The 10,206-nt window shown below is 39.5% G+C and overlaps 2 protein-coding genes across 2 annotated transcripts; both read left to right on the forward strand.

The window, feature by feature from the left end:
• The first annotated feature begins 4,945 nt into the window (after positions 1-4,945).
• Positions 4,946-6,387, forward strand: LOC128718607 (caspase-14-like). The gene is made up of 6 exons (XM_053812228.1): positions 4,946-5,244; positions 5,340-5,387; positions 5,468-5,685; positions 5,759-6,028; positions 6,103-6,235; positions 6,312-6,387. Exons 1-6 carry the CDS (start codon positions 4,946-4,948, stop codon positions 6,385-6,387), a joined length of 1,044 nt encoding a protein of 347 aa, XP_053668203.1.
• A 1,904-nt stretch (positions 6,388-8,291) lies between these two features.
• LOC128718608 (caspase-1-like) lies at positions 8,292-9,423 on the forward strand. Its single transcript, XM_053812230.1, has 6 exons — positions 8,292-8,314; positions 8,410-8,457; positions 8,524-8,741; positions 8,806-9,075; positions 9,150-9,282; positions 9,348-9,423. The coding sequence occupies exons 1-6, from the start codon at positions 8,292-8,294 to the stop codon at positions 9,421-9,423; spliced, it is 768 nt and encodes a 255-aa protein (XP_053668205.1).
• The last annotated feature ends 783 nt before the right edge of the window (positions 9,424-10,206 follow it).

Raw genomic sequence — 10,206 nt, forward strand, 5'->3', positions numbered from 1 at the left:
CAGGGACCAAATAATCGCAAATATTGATAGTGACCGAAACCCGGGAAGTTCCGCACAGTGAACTTGGGCATAGAAAGGATATTGCATGCGTACGCTGGGCAGTTATTTGGCAGCATGCAATGTGCCTCCGTTCCGAGAGAAATGTGATTGGATTACGAAATTCGCTCGTGCTCCGTTCGGGTCTAACGATGTACAGAATTGATGGGTTTATGACAATCGAAATTCGTACCGCGTTAGTGTTGTCATGGTCTAAACGTATAATAAAAGCTGCTGAAACAATAAAGATTAAGAGATATTACGATTAAACGTAATCTCCGCAATATAAATAATTTCAATCCTTTACAAGTACTACAAATTACAGTTAACAATATACCGAAGTAAATAGTTACATCCCATAAAATAATTTGTCCAAGAATTTTTCGGACTGATAACATAATAATTTCGGGCTGAATAACATTTTATTTAAAGTAGGCAACCAATACTAATGCTTCTATAACTGTTACTAATGTTCATACAAAGTTCAAAGAAAGCGAGTTGTCTAAGAAAAGACATAAACAGTATTAAAACATAAAAATTCTCAGAATAGGGCTCAGAATCGAAAGCAGAGAAGCATTTGGTATAAAGTACCTCAAACTGCAAGGTGAAATCAAGTTGAATTACTACCATCGCCCCAACTTTCACCCAAACTCGGAAGAGCTGTCAACCTATCCGGTTGTTTCAAGACTTTTATTTTGCGCTTTATTAAATACAGGTCAGAGCGTTTTCGCGGAATCAAACCCAAACCCCGGATGCCACTCTTACGTCCTGCTACATTATTCAACAAGCTGCGAATATAATGGCGCGGATAAAAATTAAATATTAACCTCACTTTCGAGATCAGAGCATCGGAGCTTCTTAGCATTCCAACGGCATCGTTCTTCCCGTTAAGCTGGAAATAATTCAACCAAGCTACTTGGATTCCACGGAATGTACCTGCCCGTTAGCAATGCTCTACTATTTCACCTTTCGGCCACCCTTTCTGCGGAGGTGACAAAAGCTGCTCAAATTGATTATCGTTATCCTTTCCCGGATCAGCCTGCTGCCGTGCGTCCACGGTGCGAGTGATTCATTGGTGAATGTTTTTTATGAGCTGCTATGCCGGTGGCAACGGAAGGCCACCAGCGGAAACCACTAACGCCGTAAAGGGAAACGAATGTCTTCACCGTATTCACCACGGTGATGCAAACCCGTTCGGGTTTCTACTTGTGACTCACTTCATTCCCTCTGCCTGACGCCAACCCACCCCACCGGTACCGTCTAATTCGGAAACCATAAAAATCTCCAGAATCCATCAGCCATCAGGCACGGTTTGCGGATGTTCCGATCGAGCTACGGGGACGTATAAATTTTTCCGTTCCAAAGATTGATTCACACCTGCACCCCGGTACACCTGCATCCGCGATGTGCGGTGTGCTCGCTCGATTCGCTCCAGTGCTAGGGACCTGTCCGACCGAAACGGGGACCTGCGGGGCACGAAGTACCACGTGTGGATGGATGGTGGGAGCTCCAGCAGCCCAGAACACACCGGCACGACACTGCAGATATTCTGCGGTACGATCCGATGTCGTATTTCAATCGAGACATCTTGAAGTGGCATAAAAAGGAACACATTACAGCTGAATTCCTGCTCGAAACGACCAGGAGCACCATGAGCGTTCGTGCAGCCCGATCGGATCGAACCCGTTACACTCATGATTTCTTTATCAGGGAAAATTTATCTGCTTTTCTGTATTTACTTCCAAAATAACGAAGAAGAGCTGTGAGAAGATCTCAGAAGCAGAACTCTGCAAGAATCTTTCATAGCAGCTTTAGCGTTTTATATTTTCTTGGTGTATTTGTGTGTGTTTTTATGGGACATAAAATTGGGCTTTTTTTTTCAATGTGCTCTCTATCTCAACTATAATTTTTTAACATACAAAACTGTAGTAGTTTGTAATTCATTCTCCTTATTTCAAACAATATTGTGGTAAGGAATTAATTTTAAAACATTCATATACTTTTGATAACTTTTCAATAGTAAACCCCAACGCTCACATAAGGAACACTCCCAAAACCGTATAAAATTGTACATCTCTCGCCACACTCAACCCGGGAAGCGTTCTCACACTCTTAAGCGTACGAATTTGTGTGTCAGTGTGCAGTTCTGTTTGTCTGGGATGCGTCTGTTTGCCGTGCTAATGAATGAAGCTCTCGTCCGGATGTGTTTGCACAGGGGTGGCAAACTAAAAGGCACATTTTAATCAGCAAATCGCAATTTCGCACTACTTCTATAAGGTCAGTGCAAATACACAGGCCTTTGGCAGCAAATGCATATCGGTCGGTTGAGTGATGTTTTTACTCAACAATTTTGTTCTCTTCACCCGATTTTATCAGGATTTCTATAATGAAGTTGACCACCTAGTGCTACAATTTCGTGATTGAGAATATATCAAATGGTTGGAAGAGTGTTAGCTAGTAGTCAAATTATTAGATCAAACGAACGAATTTTTGATGAATGTTCGATTTCAATTGCTGTTAAACTCTTGATCGACCTTGGTTGGATGGATTTTATGCGCGAGCATCGAAAGCACCTTCATAGAACGAAATGTCATTCGTACGACACCGCATTTAGTTTAGTTACCAAATCGAAACCAATGACCGCGTTCAAGAATGGTTTGTGTTTGTAGTTGCGGTAAAAGCGGAACAGAAACTAATTGAAGTCTGCATTTTGATTGTGTCGTTTGGTTCAATCTTTTGCTTGCAATACACTCCCAGCTTTGATGAAACGATTGAAGTATGATTTGCCTTTATTGTACAATGTTTTAAAAAATGCACAGAACAAATTCTGAACAAGATGTCTGACAGTCGGCCACTGTGTGTGTGAAACAATCAAAACGGCTAATAGCCTTTTATTGCAAAATAAATAAAAACACCATAACGGGTGCTGCAGCCATCTACATCATACCACCCATACCTTCATGGGAAGTTTTTAATAAGCCTTAAGTGGTGTGTCAGTATAAAAAGTTCGTCGGGGCACATTTTTCCACCGCGTGAGTCAAGTGCCGACCTTATAAAAAGCTGGTCGCAAAAACACACCAACGATCGCTCGTACTGGGTTCACCGTACAAGCATCCGTACATGTGCAGCGCGCTCCGGGATCATGACAGCACATTCATTATACTGTTCGTAATTTGATTTTGTCGCCAGCACACGATACACGCTGTGCTTGCGCTTTATTTTCTTATTTATTTAGCACCGGAATGCCGTGCGGCTACACGTAAGCTGCTCAAGTCACGCAGCCGTTCGTATAGGCTACGGGTCTTCAAGGTGTTAACAGCATAAAAGGATAAAGTGGAAAGTTCAACGGTGGCGAACAAGAAAATACAAGCGTAACCATAAAACGCATGCTAGTTGCATCCAGGATGCACGCGATTTACCCATTTTTGTTGTAATATAAATTCTTATACTTGCTTAGCCTTAGTTAGGCATTAAAAGAAGAAAGAACGCGGAATATTCATGCTTATAAATTGTGGTATGAATATGATCTATGCATTCCTCTCAAAATATTTGTTTTCTAATTCACTAGGAATCGAGTTAAAAAGTTCCAATGTCCCCTTAAAGAACAAAGAATTTGGAGCAATCCCGGAAAAATAACTAGTGATCCTCGGTACATTTGCTCTGCAACTAACGATGAGCGTCTGTTCTACTGCTCCATAAGCTAGTTTAGTATCATCAAACTTTGATAAACTATCATTTATTTGACTGAAACCTCATGAGGTACATGTGTATACAGTAAGTCCCAATTAACTATACATAAATACCTCATGTTGGAAATATTTACGATTTTTTCCTGATTTCTAGCTGTTGACAGCCGAAATTGATGTTTGTTTCACATATTAACGTAAGCAATAAAAAAGACAAATTTCTGCAATTCCTCATACGAGTTCCTCAACACCTAGCAAACAACCCAGCACTGTTTCCTTTTGTTTGGCTATTCGTTTAAACACAGTTTACGTTATCCTTTAATTTGCAATGACCACTATGAAAAAAGTAACTGCAACTGCTTTAATGATTTTGTTTAAACTGCATGTATCATACCGGGACAAGGGAGGTTTACATGGCGTGGTATTTTGTATCCACCAAATACGGTTGATCTGCCATTCTTTATGTCATCTCCTATCTTAAGAAAGACTTGAGTGATGAGCAGTAGTCTTGTTCCGGCAACAGGACATCAGCATAAAATGCAGTGTATTCCAAAGATCTTTCTGGAGACAAAGCGATCACTGCGTTCTCCCTGGAAGTTGATACAGCGTAGAAGTATCTGTAAACGATTGATTATGTTTCTTGATAGTGGCAGTCAAGGCCAGTTGCATCTAACCGAGAAACGTTTTCTATGATTTGGCGACTAGTATTTTTTATGGTTAATTACATCACACGGCCTCTAATGGCTCCCGGAATCGATGGACAATACTTTGGGAGGCAAACTCTTTCAATTCAACAGAGGCAGACAATCAATAACCCAACTTTAAATATAATATTCTAATTTTAAAAAGGAAAAAAGAAGAACATAAATCAGTATAATCAATTTAAGAAATAATTGATTTTACTTTGATAGTAATCAATGAAACCAATTTGAAAAAAACACAAAACTAACCACATTACCGTTCATCACATTCATTTTAAATTAATTTCCCGTTGTGCGCAGAAGCATTTACGGTGAAGCGTTTCGTTCCCTTTCGATTGTTGTCACAAGCGTCAAACTGCGCCAATCTCTTATCAATTCTTATCGGAACGAAACGTCAACCCGGTGCGTATCTTGCCGTATATCAACCAGTTGGCTATCAGAAAGAAAGGTTTAACGATAAATTGTTCATTGTGAAGCACCAAATATATAGGGGCGAAAAAAATATAGTGCGTTGCGGGAAGAATGGGAAGTTTTGGTTCCAAAAGTAAGCAACCAGCCAGTGATCGAAAGACTTCCTCTATACAGCGGTCGGAAATGATATCCGATGGCTACACGGCGAAAAGTTCTTCGGTGACAATGACGAAACAAATAAGAATATCGCAAACGGTACAAAGTACAAGAACATTCACAGCTGCTACGCAAACTATCCAATCTACCGGCACGGGAACAACAACGAGCGTGCCTACGCAAACGTACAAACAGGTCTACAGGAGACCTTCGCTCACCACACTGCCCGATGCATCTGTGGTGCGACCGTCAAGGTGAATCATCATTTCGAGAATTGTTACACAGCTTAAATCTATCTACAACTGATTAATTTCTTTAATTTTTCGTTCTTCTTTCCTTATTGCTGCAGCGCACAAACCTATGAATTTAGCAGGCCACCAATTCCTAATACCGCCACGTGAGCACATTGATTTACATTATCGTAAAGCTTTAAAACAATAAAACCATATTTCAACCTTTGTATTATTTTTATTTTAGCTATACACCCGCAACGCATGGCAATGATTACGACCTGTCCAAAAAAGCGTACGTGCTAGTATTTCATCATTACAAATTCCAGACAAGTAAGCATAACAGAGAAGGTAGTTCTAAGGACATGAGGAAAATCGAAGAGATCATCCGATACTACCGATGCGATAGGCCTGACATCAACGAAAACAAAACCGCTCGTGATGTACGAAAGAAAATGGAAACAAGTGAGTAGTTTGATATTTCAGTAACATTGCGCCTTAATGATGAAGTTCCTTACTTTTTGTTTTTAAAATTCAGTATCAAAAAAAGATTTCACCGAGTACAGTTGCCTGATTGTGTTTATTATGAGTCACGGCGATGAGCAGGATTCGATTATGGCATATGATGGAAACATGTACTCACTGCAGAGTGATATTGTGGAGCAGTGCACTATGAACCGTACATTGAACGATAAGCCAAAGATATTCGTCGTGCAAGCTTGCCGGGGAGATGCGAAGATCGTGGCCGATGCAACGCGCTCAATGAGCCATAAAATCGACATAGTCGCCTTTCAAAGCTCTTATCAAGGTAAGCGACGGAAAGATATATTGCCCATTGTCGAAATATAACAATCACGGGGTTTTTCTCGATTTACGTTCTAGGGACGGTGTCATTTCGTCACGTAGAACAAGGAAGCTTCTTCATGCAAGCCTTTCTACAGTTGCTTCATGGAAACAACCAGAAAAGTATTCTCGACGTCAACGAAGAACTAAACAGAGAGTTCAGAGCGAAAAAGTGCGTTACAAGCTGGGGAACAATTCCTTAAAGTAACATTACCATTGGCATTCTAAACGAAACATTCTCTTTGCAGCATTCTACAAACTCCAACACTGACGACAACGCTGCAGAAAAAGTTGATATTTGGTCAATTGCTTCGGCGGCCCTAACTAAATTGTTTCATCAAGCACCGTACAGCGAAAGTTCAACATCAGAATGAAATTACACAAAGAAATGACGTCATGTGTTGCATGATGCGTCTGGGGTTATTACCCCTTTGTATCGAACAAAAGATTTAAGCAAGGTCAACTCGTTATCATTGCATTGCTCTATTAGACATCAGTGAGATTATACAACGGCAGCTCAAATCGCAACCGTACGTATTTTTGAAAACAAGTGCTATTAGACCGATTGAAAACGTAACATTGAAGATTTACATGTCATTAATATTTTGTACAAATTGGACATATAAACACCAAAATAAAGCACCTAAGTTTATAATGCATATCACGCTGCGTTTAAATCATTTGGAAAAGCCTTGTTCCGTCAGCTTGCTTCGGGTTATTCGTCTTAGACGTTATTAAAATTAGATCATAGAAACGTAATCAAAATGAGATAAGAACAATGTATTGTATAAATAACAGCAAATAGTAATCATGTGTAGGTTTCGTTGAGGCGGTCCGGTGGTATATTTGGTAGCGACGCCGGGCACACGGCACACGGAGCCCCAAGCGATGACACCAAATTGGGCACTTACTCGTCTCTTAAAATATCAAATATTCTGTTTCAGTTATAGGGATGAGTTTTTAAAACAAGAAAACTATGCGATAAAAATAAGTCAAGTAAGTCCAAACTGACTAGCATGTCCTAGAAAGAAGGTATGTCTTTCTTCGATATAACAAAAGTTGAAAGGAAACCCGTAAGTTGAATATTTAGATATCGTTATTGAAGATTTTAATCGATAATATTAAACTGCATTGTGAAAAAAATTTAACCCCAAAATGTTATGAACTCATTAGTTGAAATTACAGTGTAATATTATATTATAATAAAATTAAGAATAATTTACTAAGATATTAAAACAAATTAAGTACATCAAAGTGCAATTAAACGAAACAAAACTATGTGTCATTAAATAAATTAAATCTAACATTTTTTAAACGTTTTACGCTGCATAGGTGGATTTATCCACCTCGGGGCCCAAAGCGGTCGGACTAAATTGGGCCCTTCTGCGTCGGCAAAAATATATAATATCCAATTTCAGTACTATGAGTAAATTTTTAAAGCAAGATAACAATATACACGACTTTGTCCGATTGCGAGGTTAATATAAAATTCAGAACAAAACTTTTATTACTTCATCGATATTTTTTTACCTATGAAAATAAGATTATATTTATGTAATAACCTTGATATATTTTCACATCATTTATGAGTTCACATTTCGGCGCCCGCATAACATTTAATTAAAAAAATGGAATTCAATTTCAAATTCAAATTATTCAATTCAAACTCAACTTTATTTGTAACCTTGGTGTTATCGTTACACTTCGTAACATTCATTTTAAATTAATTTCCCGTTGTGCGCAGAAGCATTTACGGTGAAGCGTTTCGTTCCCTTTCGATTGTTGTCACAAGCGTCAAACTGCGCCAATCTCTTATCAATTCTTATCGGAACGAAACGTCAACCCGGTGCGTATCTTGCCATAGATCAACCAGTGCTGAAGTTGGCTAACAGAAAGAAAGGTTTAACGATAGATTGTTCATTGTGAAACACCAAATACATAGGGGCGAAAAAAATATAAGAATGGACCACTTTGCTTCCAAAAGTAAGCAACCAGCCAATGATCGAAATAATTCCTCTATACAGCGGTCGGAAATGATATCCGATGGTTTTACAGCGAGCGATTCGTCCGTACCAATGACGAATCAAATAAGAATATCGCAAACGGTACAAAGTACAAGAACTTTCGCAGCTACTTCGCGAACTATCCTGCCGACCGGCATGGGAACAACAACGAGCGTGCCTACGCAAACGTACAATTCGGTCCACAGCAGATCTCCGCTCTCCACAATGCCCGATGCCCGACCGTCGAGGTGATTCATCATTTCGAGAATTGTTACACAGCTTAAATCTATCTACAACTGATTAATTTCTTTAATTTTTCGTTCTTCTTTCCTTATTGCTGCAGCGCACAAACCTATGAATTTAGCAGGGAACCAATTCCTAATACCGCCACGTAAGCACATTCGGTTATCGGAATCAAGTAAACCACATTTCAACCTTTGTAAAATTTTCGTTTTAGTTTTACATCCGCAACGCATGGCAATTATTACGACCTGTCCAAAAAAGCGTACGTGCTAGTATTTCATCATTGTGAATTCGAGAACCATGAGTATAACAGAGCAGGCAGTTCTAAGGACATGAGGAAAATCGAAGAGATCATCCGATACTACCGATGTGATGAGCCTGACATCAATGAAAACTGTACAAAAGACAAGATTATACAAAAAATGAATACTAGTGAGTTTAGGGTTACTAACACTAATGATAAATAATTCTACTAACTTCTTCCTATTATTTCTAGTATCGGAAAAAGATTTTACCGAGTACAGTTGCCTGATTGTGTTTATTATGAGTCACGGCAATGAGCAGGATTCGATTATGGCATATGATGGAAACATGTACTCATTGCAGAGTGATATTGTGGAGCAGTGCACTATGAACCGTACATTGAACGATAAGCCAAAGATATTCGTCGTGCAAGCTTGCCGGGGAGATGCGAAGATCGTGGCCGATGCAACGCGCTCAATGAGCCACAAGATCGACATAGTCGCCTTTCAAAGCTCCTATCAAGGTAAGCGACGGAAAGATATATTGCCCATTGTCGAAATATAACAATCACGGGGTTCTTCTCGATTTATGTTCTAGGGACGGTGTCATTTCGTACCGTAGAACAAGGAAGCTTCTTCATGCAAGCCTTTCTACAGTTGCTTCATGGAAACAACCAGAAAAGTATTCTCGACGTCAACGAACAACTAAACAGAGAGTTCAGAGCGAACAAGTAAAGTAACAAACGCTTAAGGTAACATTACCATTGGCATTCTAAACGAAACATTCTCTTTGCAGCATTCTACAAACCCCAACAATGACGGCAACGCTGCAGAAAAAGTTGATATTTGGTCAATTGCTTCGACAGCCTTAGGTCAATTTGTTCATCCAGGGTGGAAAGTTGAATGATGAAGGTGGAATGATTGCGTTTCGTGATGGCGGTAATAATGGAACGATTTTCTTGAAATTATAAAATAATCACAAAATTATTTTATTAGCGCGAGGTCGAAAGCGCTTCCTTCGGCCCTATTTATACCTTTTACATTTCGTTCGCCATCGCGACCAATGCTATAATGATGGTGGGCACTGGCCAATAATGGAACCCTACAACAGCTATTTTTGTAGGGCGTTACTTCTTATAGGTAAACAATCGTGTTGTGATCACTATCACAACAGCGTTGTTACCCCTTTATGACGAAATTTGTGTAGATTGCTGCATGACAACAGCCAGCATTGTATCCAGCAAGTCAACAAAATTAAACAGAGAGTTCAAAGTAAACAAGTGCGTTATAAATTTAGAGCTTTTGAAAGTAACACAATTATTTTATTTAAGATATTTTCTCATTGCAGAATCCAACAATCCACGACAATGACGACAACCCTACGGAATAACTTGATATTTGGTAAATTGATTCGACAGCCTTAGCTCAATCTGTTTATCAATGGTTGCACATGGAAAATTCTCTCGGACTCTCTTTTCTTGGCGTAACGAGCTTCTTTTACTACATAACCGGATAGCCAATCCATGCTACGGAGGATTGGTCTGGATGGGCTTTTGGATCGGTTCTGTCGTGGTAAGACCGGCGCCGCTACCAATACACTACCGGGTCACACTTGGAATTCATGGAATGGAAAAATCGTTATCGTTATATATTAA

The sequence above is a fragment of the Anopheles marshallii genome, chromosome 2, assembly GCF_943734725.1.
Source record: "Anopheles marshallii chromosome 2, idAnoMarsDA_429_01, whole genome shotgun sequence".
Taxonomy (NCBI): domain Eukaryota; kingdom Metazoa; phylum Arthropoda; class Insecta; order Diptera; family Culicidae; genus Anopheles; species Anopheles marshallii.

Bases quoted from the DNA above. Each gene is read 5' to 3' on its own strand.
- LOC128718607 (XM_053812228.1), top strand. From the start codon at position 4,946: ATGGGAAGTTTTGGTTCCAAAAGTAAGCAACCAGCCAGTGATCGAAAG. The intron at 5,388-5,467 runs GTGAGCACATTG...TTTTTATTTTAG, and splicing joins CCAATTCCTAATACCGCCAC to CTATACACCCGCAACGCATG. The intron at 6,029-6,102 runs GTAAGCGACGGA...TTTACGTTCTAG, and splicing joins CTTTCAAAGCTCTTATCAAG to GGACGGTGTCATTTCGTCAC.
- LOC128718608 (XM_053812230.1), top strand. From the start codon at position 8,292: ATGCCCGATGCCCGACCGTCGAG. The intron at 8,315-8,409 runs GTGATTCATCAT...TTATTGCTGCAG, and splicing joins CCCGATGCCCGACCGTCGAG to CGCACAAACCTATGAATTTA. The intron at 8,742-8,805 runs GTGAGTTTAGGG...TATTATTTCTAG, and splicing joins TATACAAAAAATGAATACTA to TATCGGAAAAAGATTTTACC.